The sequence below is a fragment of the Coregonus clupeaformis genome, chromosome 10 (genome assembly GCF_020615455.1).
Source record: "Coregonus clupeaformis isolate EN_2021a chromosome 10, ASM2061545v1, whole genome shotgun sequence".
NCBI lineage: Eukaryota > Metazoa > Chordata > Actinopteri > Salmoniformes > Salmonidae > Coregonus > Coregonus clupeaformis.
The window spans coordinates 50,208,345-50,230,055 of record NC_059201.1 but is presented as its reverse complement, the minus strand read 5'-3'; the positions used below and the strand labels follow the sequence as shown (position 1 = coordinate 50,230,055).

Sequence of the window (21,711 nt, the reverse complement as noted above, 5' to 3'; positions counted from 1 at the left end):
CCTGACTAGTCTCCCAGTCCCTGCCGCTGAAAAACATCCCCTCAGCATGATGCTGCCACCACCATGCTTCACTGTAGGGATGGTGCCAGGTTTCCTCCAGACGTGACGCTTGGAATTCAGGCAAAATAGTTCAATCTTGGTTTCATCAGACCAGAGAATCTTGTTTCTCATGGTCTGAGAGCCCTTTAGGTGCCTTTTGGCAAACTCCAAGTGAGCTGTCATGTGCCTTTTTACTGAGGAGTGGCTTCCGTTTGGCCACTCTACCATAAAGGCCTGATTGGTGGTGCTGCAGAGATGGTTGTCCTTCTGGAAGGTTCTCCCATCTCCACAGAGGAACTCTGGAGCTCTGTCAGTGACCATCGGGTTCTTGGTCTCCTCCCTGACCAAGGTCCTTCTCCCACAATTGTTCAGTTTGGCCGGGCGGCCTGCTCTCGGAAGAGTCTTGGTGGTTCTTGGTGACCTTCAATGCTGCAGAAATGTTTTGGTACCCTTCCCCAGATCTGTGCCTCAACACAATCCTGTCTCTGAGCGCTACAGACAATTCCTTCGACCTCGTGGCTTGGTTTTTGCTCTGACCTGCACTGTCAACTGTGGGAACTTTTATATAGATCTTATGCAACTGAGCTCAATTTCAAGTCTCATAGCAAAGGTTCTGAATACTTATGTAAATAAGGCATTTCTGTTTTTTTATTTCTAAAAACCTGTTTTCTCTTTGTCATTATGGGGTATTGTGAGTAGATTGATAAGATATTTTATTTATTTAATCCATTTTAGAGTAAGGCTTTAACGTAACAATTTGGAAAAGGTCAGTCTGAATACTTTCCGAATGCACTGTATAAACACACTGCAAGGTGGTTTCATTAGAGTACACTGTAGTAAAACCCTTTCCAACGGAATTAGAAACGAGTTTCTCATTGGACAAGTTCAGGTAATTCCCATCTTACACTGACATGCAGTTGAAATGTTGATGGACATAAGGGATGTGGATCATTGCAGCTAAGCTTGTGCTCTGGAACGCGTGCACACACACACACACACACACAACCTCCCCAGGTGAGCTCAAATATCTAATTTCCACCACAGGAGGTCTTGTATCTCAGGTCACTCATTTAATAAGGCTATAATCTCCCAACGGTCTAAACACAGGTTTTCTAGAAGATTAACCCCTTTATGCTGGTGGCTTTTGCTAACCTACATGTCATAGGGACAGACCCTGGTATCCATATCTGTACCTTTAAACCAGATTCTATGCCTAATAGTTGTTTTGTGACAGAATAACTTTTCAGAGGACATACTTGTCGACTGGCCTCAAAGTTCACGCCCAGACACATTTCAGACTACATAACCAGTGTCGTCCAGGGTAGGGGAGGGAATGGCCGGCAGGGATGTAGCTCAGTTGGAAGAGCGTGGCGTTTGCAACGCCAGGGTTGTGGGTTCGATTCCCATGGGGGTCAGTATGAAAAAACAATAATGTATGCACTCACTAACTGTAAGTCGCTCTGGATAAGAGCGTCTGCTAAATGACGTAAATGTAATGTAAATATGTAAGTTATTTTGTCTAATGCAGTGGTCACCAACCTTTTCTGAGTCTAGGTCACTTTCGCAGTCAAAATCCAAGCCGAGGTCTACCACTCAGATAAAAAAAAAAAAAAACATGACTTAAAAAATGTAAGCCAGTGCAACATTAACCTAATAAAAACTGTTCTGTAAGAATGAGGTTTGTGCAGTAGGCCTAATACATTATCACAGCATATTTGGCCTGCCAATATTGTTCTTCTCAGACCATATTATATTTCTAAACTTGAGCTATATAGATCAGTTGTAAACTGAGCATGATTTTAAATTTGCTTTTTTGTTTTACTGGATTTTTCTGATTTGTTAGTCTCAACAAATGGCGGGAAAGGGCAGCAGAGGGTCATAGTCCCTGCTCTCTCCCTTCCTCCGGTGAGACTGCTCAGAGAGAGGGGACACGGTCTTCCACCTGTATTATTCCACCTGTATCATTTCTACCTTGGCTACTCATTTATTGCAGCTGCAGTGCTGGTTGGTTGCAGCGAGAGTGGAAGTAGGGAGAAACACGTTTTATGGTTTGTAAAGTGTTGAATAAAAACTTAAACATGAAATCACTCATAAAAACAGCAGCTCTTCGCTACATTCTTTGAGTCTCTCTCTGGTCATTGTTTTAAAAGTGATAATATCTCACTTAGTATCAATCTTTGCTGTGGAAGCTGCAGGCACAGTGATTTGAGCTATCCGAGTCCGATTGGCCAGCAATAGGTGCACTTGATTTAGCCAACCGGGTCCGCAGAGTTTGTACCTTTTTTATTTTTAGACAAATGAAATGGATCTAAATGGGAACACTTCGCTTACACGGCGCGCAGGGCAGCTGAATCAAGTGCACCTACCACCAACCATGCAGGATGAATTTAAAACAAATAGTAGCGCAAGGCTTTATCGTTGGCTTTTCTACAAATGTTTGGCTATCGACTAGGAATGCCTTGAAGATCGACCGGTTGGTGAGAACTGGTCTAGTGAATGAATCAGACATTCCAGGTATTTCACTTGCTAATCGCAGAAAGAATAGGTGAATTGTGGCGTTTTTATACATTTTAAGAGCATTATGGGTTTAATGGAGGTGCACCCTACTCTGGCTGATCTTCCCCTGTCTATGCTACAGCGACGACCTGTTCTCGCTGCCCCACTGCCCCGGCAAGACCCTGGTGGTCGGGGCATCCTACGTGGCGCTGGAGTGCGGGGGTTTCCTTGCGGGCCTGGGCCTGGACGTGACGGTCATGGTGCGCTCCATCTTGCTGAGGGGCTTCGACCAGGACATGGCCAACCGTGCCGGTGAGCACATGGAAGAGCATGGTGTCAAGTTCCTCCGGAAGTACGTCCCCGTCAAGGTGAGCCAATGTGAATGATCTACTACCAGACCTGGGTTCAAATAGTATTTGAAGTCTTTCAAATACTTTGAACGTTTGCCTTAGCCTGGGTAAAGTTTGCACTTATGAGACTTTTCTATTGGTTCCCTTGCAACCGGTAAGCGCAATCAAGCACAGCTAGTGTTTGAAATTATTTCAATAGTATTTCAACCAAGGTACTAATACTATGCCCTTTTCTCTTTACTCAGCTGTTCAGGGCTAGCTTTATGGCCTTTTTATGGTTTGGAAATGCTGAGGCTAAATCGCTCTGTCATCAGGGAAGTTATGTAATATTCCGCTATTTATCGGAAGAATCCTGTCATCAGTTTAAGTCTAACTGTCATGGATGTTAGCCTGTGAAGGTGAACTAAATATAAAACCACGTGATCTTTCAGAGTAAAAGATGCCTTCAGTTCACCCGGCCCTGGCCATTATAGTATTATAGAGAGAATTTTGTAGCTAGATATAAAATGAATTGTATGGAAGATATTTGTTTTTAAGTGTGTGTGTGTGTATGTCAGGTGGAGGAGCTGGAGGCAGGCACTCCTGGGAGGCTGAAGGTGACAGCCAAGAGCACAGAGAGTGACGAGACCATCGAGGGAGAATACAACACTGTACGTATGCAGTAACGTCCCCTTAACCCCCATTAGCCAAAGTAAATCTTCACTTATGAATGAAACCAATACTGTTACTTAAATCTGCAAACGTAGTTCTTTAACCTATTGCATTAGGCACTCTGCATGATTGTCAGTCTTTGAGCCTTAACTATAACTATAAGATGTTTTGTTAGCAAACTGGAGTCATTCTTGCTCTGTAGGGATGACGGGGCTTTATTTGTATGTTTTAATGACATGCTACAGCTGGAGAATGGTCCCGTTAACCCGGTGACTTCCTTGTCCTCCCTCAGGTGTTGATAGCCGTTGGGCGTGACGCGTGTACAGGCAAGATCGGCCTGGATCAAGCCGGAGTTAAAGTCAACCCCAAGTAAGTAAACATTCCTTTTATTTTCTTCTATTCTATTCGCTCCCTTATTTCATTAATCCGCCCATGCACCCTCGCAGCTATCACCAATGAGACGCAGACAAGGGTGTGTGTACGTGCCTGTACCTTTAAGGCTCTCTACAGTCATGGTGATTCAGCACTATTGCCACACCAGAGCCTGCGGAGTGAGTGGGAATGTGTGTGTGAACTGACGGGGAGGGGTTTTGTGGGGATAAGAGTTTTTGTGTTTGTGCTTTGTAAGGAGAGAAACCCCCTTGTGCTGTTACATTGGGACGTAACTGTATCTAAAAACCTCAGGCCTCTTTCCAATAATGTAAACTGGATTGATTTAGGAAGAAGTGTTTTCATAGTGTTCCTAACATGGGGTTCAGTTATGAATGGGTCAGCCCTACAGAGTACCCTCTAGGCCAACGGGATTAAGCAAGCGCATGAGTGAGAGCGCCTTAGTCAGTCATATGCCTCGGTCATATGACTGGTTCCCTAGCAGCATTTAAGGACATGGATGCGTGAATGTGTAGTTCATACATGCAGAATTACTGTCTTACCTCAATTAGCCACGAAATCCCTAGTTTGAAAGTGACTGTTTACTGGAAGCTGTGCTGCGCCATTTTCCTTACATTTTCCCCCATGTGGGCCAGCCCCCTAGCAATTTGAGTTCTAGCCAATGAGGTTCAGCACCTCGTCATTTGAGTGACAACAAGCAAGATCTGCACACAGCAGAGCAAAAGAGAGCGCAATGCACATCTCTGCACATATGTGACGTAGTATGCCATTTTCGGGGACCATTTTTGGCTCGTGAGCGCTACTTTCAGAACTACTGGCTAAGAATTATACAAAAGTACCGGAGAATCTCTTTAACATGGGGCTGACTGACACACACAGCTTAAGGTGCACCAGGTTCGCTACATGAGTGTAGTTTACGGGGCTGGCTGAAGCGACCCACGTCAGGAGGGCTTTGGTATCAACCAGACTAGTAGTTTACATGTGTAGGAGTGATTTATTGACACAAGTTAATTATTTGTTAATGTGTAATTATGTTATTAATGAATAACAGTGAAATTACTTGTTGATTGAATGTGACTTGAGAAGTTGTTCATAGTGGTATGATATTCTCTTTTGTAGGTACAGACACGCATATTCTGTCCAAAGACATTCTAGACCTGATCTATTTTGCATGGTTAGATATCGGATCCGATTTATATAAATATACTGAACAAAAATAAATGCAACATGTAAAGGTTTGGTCCCATGTTTCATGAGCTGAAATAAAAGATCCCAGAAATGTTCCATACGCACAAAAAGCGTATTTCTCTCAAATTCTGTGCACACATTTGTTTACATCCCTGTTAGTGAGCATTTCTCCTTTGCCAAGATAATCCATCCACCTGATGGGTGTGGCATATCAAGAAGCTAATTCAACAGCATGATCATTACACAGTTGCACCTTGTGCTGGGGACAATAATAGGCCACTTTAAAATGTGCAGTTTTGTCACACAACACAATGCCACAGATGTCTCAAGTTTTGAGGGAGTGTGCAATTGGTATGACTTGGCTGACTGGAGGAATTGAATGTTCATGTCTCTACCATAAGCCGCCTCCGTTTTAGAGAATTTACAGCAAGTCCAACCGGCCTCACAACCTCAGACTACGTGTAACCAGGCCAGGCCAGGAACTCCACATCCGGCTTCTTCAGCTGCGGGATCGTCTGAGACCAGCCACCCGGACAGCTGATGAAAATGTGAAGAATTTCTGCACAAACTGTCAGAAACCGTCTCAGGGAAGCTCATCTGCATGCTCGTCGACCTCACCAGGGCCTTGACCTGACTGCAGTTCGGCGTCGTAATCGACTTCAGTGGTCAAATGTTCACTGGTACGCTGGAGAAGTGTGCTCTTCGCGGATGAGTCCCGGTTTCAACTGTACCAGGCAGATGGCAGACAGCGTTTTATGGTTTCCTGTGGGCGAGCGGTTTGCTGATGTCAACGTTGTGAACAGAGTGCCCCATGGTGGCAGTGGGGTTATGGTATGGGTAGGCGTAAGCTACAGACAACAAACACAATTGCATTTTATCGATGGCAATTTGAATGCACAGAGATACCATGACGAGATCCTGAGGCCCATTGTCGTGCCATTCATCCGCCGCAATCACCTCATGTTTCAGCATGATAATGCACCGCCCCATGTCACAAGGATCTGTATACAATTCCTGGAAGCTGAAAATGTCCCAGTTCTTCCATGTCCTGCATACTCACCAGAAATGTCACCCGTTGAGCATGTTTGCGATGCTCTGGATCGACATATACGACAGTGTGTTCCAGTTTCCCGCCAATATCCAGGAACTTCGCACAGCCAATGAAGAGGAGTGGGACAACATTCCACAGGCCACAATCAACAGCCTGATCAACTCTGTCGCGCAGCATGAGGCAAATGATGGTCACACCAGATACTGGCTGGTTTTCTGATCCACGCTCATACTTTTTGTTTTTGTTTTAAGGTACTGTATCTATATTCCCAGTCAAGAAATCCATAGATTAGGGCCGAATGAATTTATTTCAATTGACTGACTTCCTTATATGAACTGTAACTCAGTAAAAATTTTGAAATTGTTGCATGTTGCGGTTATATTGTTGTCTCATCATTTGCCTGTCGTTGTTGATGAATCATCCTCATCGTCGTTGAATACTTTGTCTTTGTTTTGGTGATGACAAGATCTTAGCCCCACCCAGTCAGTCAGTTCTATTCTTCATGGCCACAACCTAGGACTGGGCGGTATGCCGTATTTGACTATACAGTGGGGGAAAAAAGTATTTAGTCAGCCACCAATTGTGCAAGTTCTCCCACTTAAAAAGATGAGAGAGGCCTGTAATTTTCATCATAGGTACACGTCAACTATGACAGACAAATTGAGGGAAAAAAATCCAGAAAATCACATTGTAGGATTTTTTATGAATTTATTTGCAAATTATGGTGGAAAATAAGTATTTGGTCACCTACAAACAAGCAATATTTCTGGCTCTCACAGACCTGTAACTTCTTCTTTAAGAGGCTCCTCTGTCCTCCACTCGTTACCTGTATTAATGGCACCTGTTTGAACTTGTTATCAGTATAAAAGACACCTGTCCACAACCTCAAACAGTCACACTCCAAACTCCACTATGGCCAAGACCAAAGAGCTGTCAAAGGACACCAGAAACAAAATTGTAGACCTGCACCAGGCTGGGAAGACTGAATCTGCAATAGGTAAGCAGCTTGGTTTGAAGAAATCAACTGTGGGAGCAATTATTAGGAAATGGAAGACATACAAGACCACTGATAATCTCCCTCGATCTGGGGCTCCACGCAAGATCTCACCCGTGGGGTCAAAATGATCACAAGAACGGTGAGCAAAAATCCCAGAACCACATGGGGGGACCTAGGGAATGACCTGCAGAGAGCTGGGACCAAAGTAACAAAGCCTACCATCAGTAACACACTACGCCGCCAGGGACTCAAATCCTACAGTGCAAGACGTGTCCCCCTGCTTAAGCCAGTACATGTCCAGGCCCGTCTGAAGTTTGCTAGAGTGCATTTGGATGATCCAGAAGAGGATTGGGAGAATGTCAGATGAAACCAAAATATAACTTTTTGGTAAAAACTCAACTCGTCGTGTTTGGAGGACAAAGAATGCTGAGTTGCATCCATACCTACTGTGAAGCATTGGGGTGGAAACATCATGCTTTGGGGCTGTTTTTCTGCAAAGGGACCAGGACGACTGATCCGTGTAAAGGAAAGAATGAATGGGGCCATGTATCGTGAGATTTTGAGTGAAAACCTCCTTCCATCAGCAAGGGCATTGAAGATGAAACGTGGCTGGGTCTTTCAGCATGACAATGATCCCAAACACACCGCCCGGATGGCTTCGTAAGAAGCATTTCAAGGTCCTGGAGTGGCCTAGCCAGTCTCCAGATCTCAACCCCATAGAAAATCTTTGGAGGGAGTTGAAAGTCTGTGTTGCCCAGCGACAGCCCCAAAACATCACTGCTCTAGAGGAGATCTGCATGGAGGAATGGGCCAAAATACCAGCAACAGTGTGTGTGTGAACCTTGTGAAGACTTACAGAAAACGTTTGACCTGTGTCATTGCCAACAAAGGGTATATAACAAAGTATTGAGAAACTGTTGTTATTGACCAAATACTTATTTTCCACCAAAATTTGCAAATAAATTCATAAAAAATTCTACAATGTGATTTTCTGGATTTTTTTTCTCATTTTGTCTGTCATAGTTGACGTGTACCTATGATGAAAATTACAGGCCTCATCTTTTTAAGTGGGAGAACTTGCACAATTGGTGGCTGACTAAATACTTTTTTCCCCCACTGTATACCGGTATTGATGCACGGACTGGTTTGGGTTTTTACTCTACCTTCTATAACGATATTTCAATGTTTGGTTTGTTAAATGTGATATGCAACTCAGGCGTGTGTAATGTCAGTTTTTATAGTTTACTCCGTTTGTTACTTGAGTCGTCTTCGTCTCCTGCTGCATGCCACTTCCCAACAAGCCTTGCCCCCTGTCAATCAAGGAGAGAGCAGTTGATCAGATGGATGCAAGAAGATGTTTGTGCAAGCATGTCACCACCATGTCAACATCTTGTTGCATCTATCTGACCATGCAGACTACTGAGTGAACGGCAAGGAAGTCCTCGTGACTCTGTGGTCGAGCAACTGCTCTCTCCTTGATTGACAGTGGGCATGCAGCAGGAGGAGAGGAAGACCACTCAAATAACAAGTGCAGTCACAAAAACCATCAAGTGCTATGATGAAACTGGCTCTCATGAGGACCGCCACAGGAATGGAAGTCCCAGAGTTACCTCTGCTGCAGAGGATACATTCATTAGAGTTATGGAGTGCTGCATCAGATGACCTGGCCTCCACAATCCCCCGACCTCAACCCAATTGAGATGGTTTGGGATGAGTCGGACGGCAGTGAAGGAAAAGCAGCAAACAAGTGCTCAGCATATGTGGGAACTCCTTCAAGACTGTTGGGAAAGCATTCCAGGTGAAGCTGGTTGAGAGTGCCAAGAGTGTGCAAAGCTGTCATCAAGGCAAAGGGTGGCTATTTGAAGAATCTCAAATATAAAATATTTTGATTTGTTTCACACTTTTTGGTTACTACCTGATTCCATGTGTTATTTCATAGTTTTGATGTCTTCACTATTATTCTACAATGTGTTTTTATTTTTTTTTAAATAAAGAAAAACCCTTTTGAGTAAGTGTGTCCAAACTTTTGACTGGTAGTGTACATACACAAACTAATAGTATGTATTTTTTTGTGTGTATCTTACGGTCTGCTAGTTTATATCTTCTTAGCAAGTTGTGGCTAAAATACATCTGGTTAGCCACTAATGCGAATCACTAGTTAGCTGGCTAGCTAGCTTGCTAAATGTACTAAGAGTCAGAGCAAACATGGCTATCTAATACAGCCTGGTGCTGGTGTAGGCCTAGATAAGCATGTTTGTGCAACGGAATCATCAAAATCAGAGAGAAATAGGTGAAGCATGAATATGTTACTTAGCTACATGAGGTAAGAGAACATGTACCGGTAATGTAACTTGGAAACTTCTGACCAACACTTTGGTTCCTGCCCTGGCTTATTTGTTCGTCATGTCAAACAACAATGTATTCAAGGTGCTGCCCACTATATTCCAACAATAGAATTAGAATAATCATTCTATTTCCATTATTCCACAAATTTAACTGGGCCTAGATATCATACAGCCCTGCGTGGAAATGGTAAGTGCAGGAAATGCAGAAATTAATGAGAAAATGCTTTTTTTTCTCTTTTTTGGGGGGGGGATTGAACAGTATAAAACAATCAGATTGGAGAAAGCCCCATTGAAATCTATTGTAATTTGTTGCCACCCTAGGTTTATGAACTGCTCATAAAGCATATTTAGAACTTATTATTATTCAAAAACATCAAACACCGTCATACCGTGAAAAATGTAAACGGTATCATGATATGATATTTTGCCCATATCGCCCAGCCCAACCACAACCATTCAGTATGTCACTGTCAGATAAACCTTAGGCGTACAGTGCATTCGGAAGGTATTCGGACACCTTCCCATTTTCCACATTATTCATGGTACAGTGGCCAGACGGAAGCCACTCATCAGTAAAATGCACATGACAGCCCACTTGGAGTTTGCCAAGAGGCACCTAAAGGACACTGACAATGAGAAACAAGATCTCTGGTCTGATGAAACCAAGATTGAACTCTTTGTCCTGAATGCCAAGCGTCACGTCTGGCGGAAACCTGGCAACATCCCTGCAGTGAAGCATGGTGGTGGCAGCATCATGCTGTGGGGAGGTTTTTCAGCGGCAGGGACTGGTAGACTAGTCAGGATTGAGGGAAAGATGAACGGAGTAAAGTACAGAGAGATCCTTGATGAAAACCTGCTCAGGACCTCAGACTGGGACAAAGTTAACCTTCCAACAGGAAAACGACCCTAAGCACACAGCCAAGACAACGCAGGAGTGGCTTCGGGACAAATCTCTGAAAGTCCTTGAGTGGCCCAGCCAGAGCCCGGACTTGAAGCCAATCTAACATCTCTGGAGAGACCTGAAAATAGCTGTGCAGCGACGCTCCCTATCCAACGTGACAGAGCTTGAAAGGATCTGCAGAGAAGAATGGGAGAAACTCCCCAAATACAGGTGTGCCAAGCTTGTAGCGTCATACCCAAGAAGACTCGAGGCTGTTATCGCTGCCAAAGGTGATTCAACAAAGTACTGAGTAAAGGGTCTGAATACTTTTGTAAATGTGATATTTCTAAAAACCTGTTTTTGCTTTGTCATTATGGGGTATTGTGTGTAGATTGTTGAGGGGGAAAAAAACAATTTTAAGGCTGTAACGTAACAAAATGTGGAAAAAGTCAAGGGGTCTGAATACTTTCCGAATGCACTGTATATGGTATTACCTTTAGTTAAATAATGCACCGTAAAAAGTGTGACCCGAACACATCCTCTTATTGGTTTACCCTCGAAATCACGGAACACGGAGTTCTTTGCATAGAGACATTTCTCAACCGATGGTCACATTACATCACATTCTTTCACATCACATTACACTGAGTGTCTTTCACAAGATCTGATACTTTTCATTTGCGAAGTGTGAATATTGTCACCAAATAGTCTCAGCTTAATGTAGAGTGCACGTTGGGAATGATTTAAAAATATTTACTTTACAATTGTATTCCACTTAATCATCAAGTGGGAGTTATTGACTACATCATGTACTTGTTGGACCTTTCACTTTACTCTGTGTCCTCGATGCCCTAAACATTTTTCAATCCATCCGCTGCATAATAAAGATCAAATAGGCACCAAAATCAATGTATTCTGCAACCCTGTTCTCATACATAAATGCGTAATTAGTCTAGACCAGGGATCTGCAACTTGTGGCTCCAGAGCCGCATGTGGCTCTTCCACTGCCCCTTTGTGGCTCTATGGGGATCTATAATTAGTCAAATGTGAGTCGCCTGTCATTTTACCCTAGCTAAGCTTCCACTCTCTCAGGAACGGTAAGGTCCCGGTGAACGACGAGGAACAGACCAACGTGCCGCACATCTACGCCATCGGAGACATCCTGGAGGGCAAGTGGGAGCTGACGCCTGTGGCCATCCAGGCTGGCAAGCTGCTGGCACGCCGGCTGTACGCGGGAGCCTCGCTCAAGGTAATTATCGGACAGCGGGCCTCAATTCACCACTTGGGAGTTGACGTGCTTTTCTGTTGATAGACCATGGCAGTTTGTCAGTATGACCCTTCGCTCTGTTGTCCCTCTGCTTTAATAAGATTGGCTTGTGTTGCTTTCAAATGAAAATCGTAATGTTGGCCCTCGTTGATGTTATATGGTGGGGCCTTTGCTCCACACCTAAAATGTAAAAACTAGGAAAAACCCTGTAAAAATTGTCCCTAGCTTTCTATCATCATACTGTAGTATATTCTGTCTAGTGAACCTCAGATGTGACACCACCTGGTACAGACTGTACATTGTCATGTCTTGTTTGTTATTATTAACTGCGGTTGAATGTTGTCGTGTGCAGTGTGACTACGTAAATGTTCCCACCACTGTGTTCACCCCTCTGGAGTATGGCGCCTGTGGGCATTCTGAGGAGAAAGCTATTGAGCTGTACGGCCAAGACAACTTGGAGGTAGCTACTGACGCCACACACACACACACACACACACACACACACAGAGTCCACTTCCAGCCTAGTGGTACTACAGCCACATCACACACTACCAGACCACTTGCACTTAATATTACACATCGGAACGATATCAACTGACATTCAGGCTCTGCTCCAATATGCATTCTAGCTAGCATACCAGTTTAAATGTAGATATTGACTCGCCAGCTATTAGACAGTAATACTTATCATATACAGTTTATTAGGTACACCACCCGGTTCACAAATGGTTCGCTCCTACAGACCGTTAGTGACTTGGTCATGGCTTGCTATATAAAGCAGGCAGACAGGCATCGAGGCATTCAGTTACTGTTCGATTGATCGTTAGAATGGGCAAAACGAGTGACCTAAGCGACTTTGAGCGTCGTTGATCGTCGTGCCAGGCGCGCCGGTTCCAGTATCTCAGAAACGGCCGGCCTCCTTGGCTTTTCATATTGTCCAGGGTTTACAGAGAATTGTGCGACAAACAAAAAACATCCAGTCAGTCTGACCAGTACTAGATAGGTGTACCTAATAAACGGTCCACTGACTGTATATTACTATCTATTACATATAGGCCTAACGTATCACAGGTTAATGTTGTGGTGTTAGTGTTTCCGCAATGAAGAACTCTACATTATGTGTTGAAATGGATCCCACTGCTGACACCGTAATGTAACATATGCACGTGGAGACTGATGCGGTTAGAATGTTTTGGGGGAATCATGTGACATAGCAGGATTTTATCCTGTATTTTAAGCCTTATCCAGAAATGACAATTGCACCTTAAATGAAATATATTGTCTGAGGATGGTGCTGGACCATCTGACATGAAAAGTGGACCAGTTTGATGAAAAATATTGAAATAATGGTTAAATAAAATAAACGTGTCACATGCTTGCGCAAAACACAGGGCCCTAGTTATAACTCCACCCTCTGACAGTCCAGAAACATACATGTACATGCTGCCCTTTCTGTATGTTTATTTAATGTGTCTTTTTGTTAACTGTGTAGGTGTACCACAGTCTCTTCTGGCCTCTGGAGTTCACCATCCCCAACAGGGACAACAACAAGTGCTACTCCAAGATCATCTGCAATAAACTGGACAATGTAGGAACCCCCCTCTCCTAACTCACCTGACTACCTGTTTGATTCATGGATACTGCAATTGTCACTTTTGCTGTATAGAGTTCAGGAAACCTGAAATGATTTTGATGTAGGAACCTACCTTCCACCCTTGTCTCTGGTTAAGAAGCTATGTGAATACCTTGTCACTTTGACACCATGTTTCTGAAAGCTATTTAGAATAACAACGGACACACATGTCAAATTCAAAAGCCATATTGGAGAAGAATACAAGTTCCTATTTGCAGGGTCTGGCTAACATAATGAACTAGTAGATGACCTATACACTTGGTTTATCAGTAACATCACTCTCTCTCTGCAGGACCGTGTGATCGGGTTCCACTACCTGGGGCCCAACGCAGGCGAGGTGACGCAGGGCTACGGCGCGGCCATGAAGTGCGGACTGACTAAAGAGCAGCTGGACAACACCATCGGCATCCACCCCACCTGCGCTGAGGTAAGACTGATCGCACCGCAGCTGCAGGCCGCGTTTCATTCCAGAGAGTTGCTCCCTTCCCTTTTGCCCTCGTTTTCTCTCCTCCTTGAATCGGTTGTAGGCATAGAGATGGATAGAGGGCGCACATCCTATTTTCCCATTAATCGCTTCTATGACTGCTTTTGTAGACGTGAATGTATAACATGCAAGTCCCTCCATGGTGCAAAAAAAGTAAGTCACAGAACTTTTTCTAATTGCCTGAGTCGATCTGGCAGTGAGCCACGACAGGTTATTTGACCTTGGAACCTATCAAATCAAGAATGTAATTATTGTCAACTAAAGGCTGGAAAACTAACCACTGTAACAGCTGACCGTTAGGACCACAGGTAACTATTGCCATAATGTTCAAGGCTAATGTTATCACAGTATTTTGTGGCAAGTACCCCCTCTAGCCATCTCTATGGTTGTAGCTTTAATCGGTTGTTTTTCAATTTGTGAACGAGTCGCAGCGCCTCACCACGCCACGGAGATCAACGGTCGTTCTGCTTCTTCTCTTCCAGATCTTCACCACCATGGAGGTGACCAAGAGCTCGGGCGGTGACATCACCCAGGCGGGCTGCTGAGGTTAAACCCTGCTCGTTTAGCCGGCTGTCCTGTTCTTCATCTTAGATATCTCCATCTCTCCCTCCCTCTCACCTCGTAGCTCTATGCCAACCTGGCTCCCTCTCAAATTCTACATCCAAGACCAATCTCTTCTCAGGAAACAGTGGGTCAATATGGCTAACTGTCTGAAAGATTGAGCCAAAAGATGCACTGAGGGGGCCTGTAGCGTGGACATACAAGGCGAGATAATGAGGTGAGGTGAGTTACGTTCTATGGGACAGCCTACTAGACAGCGGGGTTACTCTGCTGCTTTTACAAGGCGCCTCTTGTGTGTCTTGCTCAGAGGTGCACCACCCCTCTCTAGGGATGGGTGAGCGCTGTTTGACGTCCTGGCCCTTAACCCAGTCACTGTGGTGGGCTAGGACCGATGTCCCTCTGTGTCCAAAGGCACAAGGGGTGAACCGAACCCTTCGTCCAACTCCCCAACTTAAACACACTTTACACACACATACATCTACACACACTCACGTATGATGACTCCTGTAGTATGGCAGGATGTAACTGCTGGCACACAGCCAGAGTTTGACTGAATGGATACAATCATTCTCTAAACTCCTATCGAGTGTTTGGTGGAAACGCCTGGTCATTTTTACTTGGTAGATGTAAGATATTGTTTATTTTGTCATTACGTCTCTTCTGTCAAGCCATCAACATTCCAGGCATTAATTATTGTCAGAAGTGTATTATCAAATATCTCAGATATGAAAAATAAATAATTGAGGTTAATGTGGGGCAATGTATATGTTTGTTTTTAATCAGCCTTTTCTCATGGTGTCGACCTTTCTCCACATCGGGGCCGTTAGCCTTAGATTAAAGACGCCTCCCAGTTCCAATTTCTACCAAAATGTTAACCAAAAAGGTGCATGTGAGAGAAGTCAAAAGAGCCTCCGACATTCAAATCTTTTGGTGTGTGTGCTGCTTTAGAAAACACTTTCTGCTAGAACTGTTAAGACTTCCAAGGAATGAATACATAAAACACGAATTGTACTGGATGGTAAAAAATAAATCATAATCTTAAGTTTACAGTGGAGAATTAAACGAATGCTTCTTTGAATCAGTTTGATCTTGCTGTTTCGTTTGCTCTGCATTATGTTTGTATTTAAGATGTATCCAATGTGGTAGAGGACAGTATTTTAATAAATTCTAATCTTACTACTGTTGTTGAGCGGTGACACCGGTCAAACTGTATACACGACTGCTTCACTGGTATCACTGTTTGTAGATTATCTTTTGAAGACTTTAATAAAAGTTATGTCAACATGCAAGCTATCATCTTGGCTGTTTTTGTTTTGCTGTCTCAAAGTGAAATTGAAGATATCTGTTACTTTTATTTTTGCTTCTATCATGAAGCGACCTGTTCCGTGTGGTTGCCTAAGTGTGGTTAGTGGTTGATGGCGTAATCTTGTGCATGCAAGAATATCATGTCAGGTTTACAGGAAAGCACTGAAGGAAATGTGAGGTGATTGGGGTTTTCCTGAGATAAGGAGCTGGGTGTGTATAGTCTTATCAGTCCGCGGTGTCGTTTCCTTCTTACTGGGAAGGGCCAGCAATGTAGCCTACACCGTGATCCGCTTGTGCTATCTTGCCAAGTGTGACTGACATGGGCGCTGGCAAAATGGACATTTACTTGCATATCAAAAACTATTATTAGTACAAGGTGTATTGGTAGGGGGAAAGATATGTTGTACATTTGTTAAAGCAATTGTTCTTCAATCTATATTATTGAACCTGTAAGTGTAATGAAAATGGCTTAAAGGATCAAGTTTAATGGTTTAATTAGAAATGACAATTTTTGGAAACTTGATTTCTCATTCTGTGTTTGCTGAGAACCCTCTTTCCGTACAAAGTGGGCGTGCTGTTTAATAGTGACGAGATCATTATTGGATTATTTTAATTCATCGGTACAGTGGATCAATCCAGTCTGTTGAAGTGGGCACCCAATTTATTTCCCCGTACATCAGAAAAGGACGTTTGAAACATTTTAAAATAGGGGTATTTCCTTTCATATTTGTGTATTTATTTCAATGGGTCTATTTAGCCAGCCAAGTGGCAGTCATGATCAAAAGAACCTAGACTGGTGTGAAGCTTTTGTTAGGTTTAGTGGTTCCGTCCTACGCTTAGCTGTATGAACGGTGTCACCTGCACACGCTGCCATGACAACTCTGGCCTTTTGTGAATTTTAATTTAATTTAGTCCTACAGTTGAATTGAAACTCAATCTACCAGTGATATGATTCAATTATTTCATCTGTCATTCAGATGAGAGCTTTTTAAACAAACGTGGAGCCAGTGGGGTAAAGTACTTAAGTAAAAATACTTTAAAGTACTACTTAAGTAGTTTTTTGGGGTATCTGTACTTTACTATTTATATATTTTGGACAACTTTTACTTCACTACATTCCTAAAGAAAATAATGTACTTTTTACTCAATACATTTTCCCTGACGCCCAAAAGTACTTGTTTAGCAGGACAGGAAAATCATCCAATTCACACACTTATCAAGAGAACATCCCTGGTCATCTCTACTGCCTCTGATCTGTCGGACTCACTAAACACAAATTATTTGTTTGTAAATGATGTCTGAGTGTTGGAGTGTGCCCCTGGCTATCCGTAATTAAAAAACATAAACGGTGCCGTCTGGTTTACTTAATATAAGGAATTTGAAATGATTTATACTTTTAATTTGGATACTTAAACATATTTTAGCAATTACATTTACTTTTGATACTCAAATATTATTTTCCTGGGTGACTCACTTTTACTTGTCATTTTCTATTTAGGTATCTTTACTTTTACGCAAGTATGACAATTGGGTACTTTTTCCACCACTGCTCGGAGCTCTATCCCTCTGTTAGTCAAGCTTTTCCCAGAGTTTGTTCAGGGTGATATCTGAGTAATTCAAGGCATAAGACAGTTATTAGAAATGTGTGGCAACGAATCACGAACAATCCAGAGGTTGAATGAAGTGGAAAGTAGACTCTCTTCCAGTTTTGTTCTGTCCTTTTGAGATCAGGGCCCATATTCATAAAGAGATCAGGGCCCATATTCATAAAGCGTCTCAGATCTAGGATCTGTCCATACAATCTTATTCATTATGATCTAAAAGGCGAAACTGGTCCTAGATCAGCACTGCTACTCAGTCTTTGTGGATACGAGCCCCCCCGTCCATGTGATCTTATTTGTTATGAGCTAAAAGGCTGATATCATATATCAGCACTCCTACTCTGAGACGTGTTATGAATACAGGCCCAGGTAAGAAAATACTGCTGTTTTGACTAACTTTGTTTCAAAAACAAGGCTTGTTCTCCACACAATCATCTCTCACTAAGAAGGAAGTTGTGTCAAGGATTGCAAATGTACAAAGACCCAAAGCCACAGTGTACTTTCGTTACAGTACTGTACAGAAGGAAATGGACCCAAGGCTGGCTAGATAAAGTGACCCCGAACTTTGCATGCTCTGATGTAGTTAGAAGTATAAAGCTGGCAGTTCCTGTTTTGATTCATGATGTGCTATCAATGACGAGACATATTATTCCTGTCCTACTGCAAACAATGACTCCACAGTTATGGCTGGCCCTCCTAATCAACATGCCCTAACCACATCTTATGTTGTAATGAAGGAGTCGTTTGTTGAAACGTCCTTGTCTCATAGTCTAACACAAAGTATTCTGGTTTTACGTGCCATTATGTTATTATTTTCATCAAACAATCAGTGATTGTTAACTTAATTACATTCAATGGAAATATGCTAAATAGCTTGGATTGCAACCTGAACAGGTAATGTAGTTAACTGTATTACAACTCAATGTTTTTCAAACTTCCTTGAGCTGTAACTGACTCCTGCATCAGTGAATCACTGATCTGATCATTTAGTATGAATGGATTGAATATTCCTTATTACTGAGGTAATGTAGCGTTTGTACACTGCTCAAAAAAATTAAGGGAACACGTAAACAACACAATGTAACTCCAAGTCAATCACACTTCTGTGAAATCAAACTGTCCACTTAGGAAGCAACACTGATTGACAATACATTTCACATGCTGTTGTGCAAATGGAATAGACAACATGTGGAAATTATAGGCAATTAGCAAGACACCCCCAATAAAGGACTGGTTTTGCAGGTGGTGACCACAGACGACTTCTCAGTTCCTATGCTTCCTGGCTGATGTTTTGGTCACTTTTGAATGCTGGCGGTGCTTTCACTCTAGTGGTAGCATGAGACGGAGTCTACAACCCACACAAGTGGCTCAGGTAGTGCAGCTCATCCAGGATGGCACATCAATGCGAGCTGTGGCAAGAAGGTTTGCTGTGTCTGTCAGCGTAGTGTCCAGAGCATGGAGGCACTACCAGGAGACAGGCCAGTACATCAGGAGACGTGGAGGAGGCCGTAGGAGGGCAACAACCCAGCAGCAGGACTGCTACCTCAACCTTTTTGCAAGGAGGAGCAGGAGGAGTACTGCCAGAGCCCTGCAAAATGACCTCCAGCAGGCCACAAATGTGCATGTGTCTGATCAAACGGTCAGAAACAGACTCCATGAGGGTCGTATGAGGGCCCGACGTCCACAGGTGGGGGTTGTGCTTACAGCCCAACACTGTGCAGGACGTTTGGCATTTGCCAAAGAACACCAAGATTGGCAAATTCGCCACTGGCGCCCTGTGCTCTTCACAGATGAAAGCAGGTTCACATTGAGCACATGTGACAGACGTGACAGAGTCTGGAGACGCCGTGGAGAACGTTCTGCTGCCTGCAACATCCTCCAGCATGACCGGTTTGGCGGTGGGTCAGTCATGGTGTGGGGTGGCATTTCTTTGGGGGGCCGCACAGCCCTCCATGTGCTCGCCAGAGGTAGCCTGACTGCCATTAGGTACCGAGATGAGATCCTCAGACCCCTTGTGAGACCATATGCTGGTGCGGTTGGCCCTGGGTTCCTCCTAATGCAAGACAATGCTAGACCTCATGTGGCTGGAGTGTGTCAGCAGTTCCTGCAAGAGGAAGGCATTGATGCTATGGACTGGCCCGCCCGTTCCCCAGACCTGAATCCAGTTGAGCACATCTGGGACATCATGTCTCGCTCCATCCACCAACGCCACATTGCACCACTGTCCAGGAGTTGGCGGATGCTTAAGTCCAGGTCTGGGAGGAGATCCCTCAGGAGACCATCCGCCACCTCATCAGGAGCATGCCCAGGCGTTGTAGGGAGGTCATACAGGCACGTGGAGGCCACACACACTACTGAGCCTCATTTTGACTTGTTTTAAGGACATTACATCAAAGTTGGATCAGCCTGTAGTGTGGTTTTCCACTTTAATTTTGAGGGTGACTCCAAATCCAGACCTCCATGGGTTGATACATTTGATTTCCATTGATAATTTTTGTGATTTTGTTGTCAGCACATTCAACTATGTAAAGAAAAAAGTATTTAATAAACATTTTTCATTCATTCAGATCTAGGGTGTGTTATTTTAGTGTTCCCTTTATTTTTTTGAGCAGTGTATTTGGGGTTTATTTCCCCACTCCTTCCTCCTATGATCGACTGTGTTGTTCACACAGTTGCAGAGTGCGGGACATGAACTCAACATTGCCACCTACTGATGCTTTGGACTGTCAAAGTCACTGATGAAAAGCCTACGTGCTATGTAGTGAAGCTTTTGAAGGCTTCCATTAACCTTTATAGGGTGTATTTAGACTAGTTTAAGGTGTGACCATTCTACCAAACGCCCTTGTATGAATGTGAGCAGTAGAGTAATGAGTAACAATTTCAGTTACAGACTATGAACAAGGAGAATAATTGTGTTTCTCCATGTTTTCTGTTGTCTCAACATGTTTCACTGTTTTATCATTGTTGTCCAGTAGGGGACAGCACAGTCTCACTAATCCCTGGTGTTTAGTCCTATTCCTCTCCAACCACTACCTCCTAGTCCATGAAGGGTTAGTGTGTTCTCATTCCAATACATCAGTAAAGTGATTTCAGAGAGCATTACTGTTATTCCTACACCCTTCAAATACCAGCCTCCTGGTCCCTAAATTGAGGGTGGTCCAAACTGACAGCCAGTGAGCAATTAAGCATGAGAAGGTCATGGTTGTTCATCAGCAAGAGAAGGTAAAGGTTGTTAGCCCAATGATAAACCGGTAAACAGATAACAGTTCGCAACTTGTCCGGCTCAAGAGTGAGAGCAAAACAATTATTTGCAAAAAGACCAATACAGTCTGCATATTTGGACTCCTATTGATTTTATTGTTCTTATTTACCCACTGTATGTGTTTGGAACCATTCAGGAAGCACCATTATCAGCTAATGTCTTGGACTTTCCCCCAGAATTCCCTTGGAATTGCTGCAGTTTGCTGTACTGCCTGGGAACATGATGTTCCCAATAAACAAATGTACCCTTCTTCTCCTCTGGAGAAAATGTGTTTGCAATGAATCCTCGGAGGCAGTGTAGGTTTTTCGAGGAGGAAGAGGTGGTGAGGGGAGGTAAGAAGTGAGGGAGTGAGTGAGCTCATATGCCTCAGAAGGGAGCTAAGACTTGCACAGAGCGAGAGACCATGCCAGGGTTCTTGCTCGCTCGCTCGCTCACTCACACTTTGCCCCACTAATGCCAAAACAGTTACCACAGCAGATGATGTCCTGCTAGTCCTTCTTTAAGTGACAGTCACCACCTACCATCATGGCCTTAGTTTTAAAATACTAGCTCGCACTGTTAAAGGGATGGTTCGGCCAAATTACAAATGTGTATATATATATATATATTGTTTTCTTACCGTGAAAACTCTACGTGCAATCCACGTTTTGGTTTTGTTAAACTAGCCACTGCCACCAACTGCATATATTACAATTTTGTAACCAAAGGCCAATACACTTATATCATTACCAAATCATCTCTAAAAGGGATGTTGTAGCTAACTTTGAGATTATTAATAAAATCCTAATATTGCTTGCTCTGCAGGTGAGTAGTAAAATGGGAAAAACAGTATTGTTGCTTGATGTCTTTGTTTCACTGTTATGTATTTGAAACTGGTTTGCATTTGTCTTTGCTCCTCATTCTTGCTCTCCCCTCTCTTCCATTTCTCTGACAGGTCACCAGATGTGGTGTGACACAGCCGATTGAATCACTGACAATAAGTATTACGGTATAATGCAGACACTGCCCTGGCTTGCTAGTCTAGCATACCGATAACTAAAACATCCTCAAGAACAAAAACGTCAAATATCGAACCCACTTATCGTTTTGTCTTTTGTATTATGTAACAGGTCCGACTTTGGAAACAGTGGTGGGGACTACGCTTTGTTATTGTTTCAACATGCAGATTGCCCCTTTAAGTTTATACTGTATAACAGTCTAATCATTGAGAC

At 43.4% G+C, this 21,711-nt stretch overlaps 1 protein-coding gene across 2 annotated transcripts in view; it reads left to right on the top strand.

The window, feature by feature from the left end:
• Positions 1-15,625, top strand: part of LOC121575544 (thioredoxin reductase 1, cytoplasmic) — a 28,012-nt gene extending 12,387 nt beyond the window's left edge. For both annotated transcript variants that reach the window (XM_041888714.2, XM_041888713.2), the window contains exons 9-16: positions 2,678-2,903; positions 3,443-3,535; positions 3,829-3,905; positions 11,480-11,636; positions 12,007-12,114; positions 13,147-13,242; positions 13,580-13,714; positions 14,254-15,625. In XM_041888714.2, coding sequence (XP_041744648.1) covers positions 2,678-2,903; positions 3,443-3,535; positions 3,829-3,905; positions 11,480-11,636; positions 12,007-12,114; positions 13,147-13,242; positions 13,580-13,714; positions 14,254-14,316 — 955 coding nt within the window. In that variant the 3' untranslated portion in view covers positions 14,317-15,625. The remainder of the gene's footprint in view (positions 1-2,677; positions 2,904-3,442; positions 3,536-3,828; positions 3,906-11,479; positions 11,637-12,006; positions 12,115-13,146; positions 13,243-13,579; positions 13,715-14,253) is intronic.
• Positions 15,626-21,711: the final 6,086 nt, after the last annotated feature.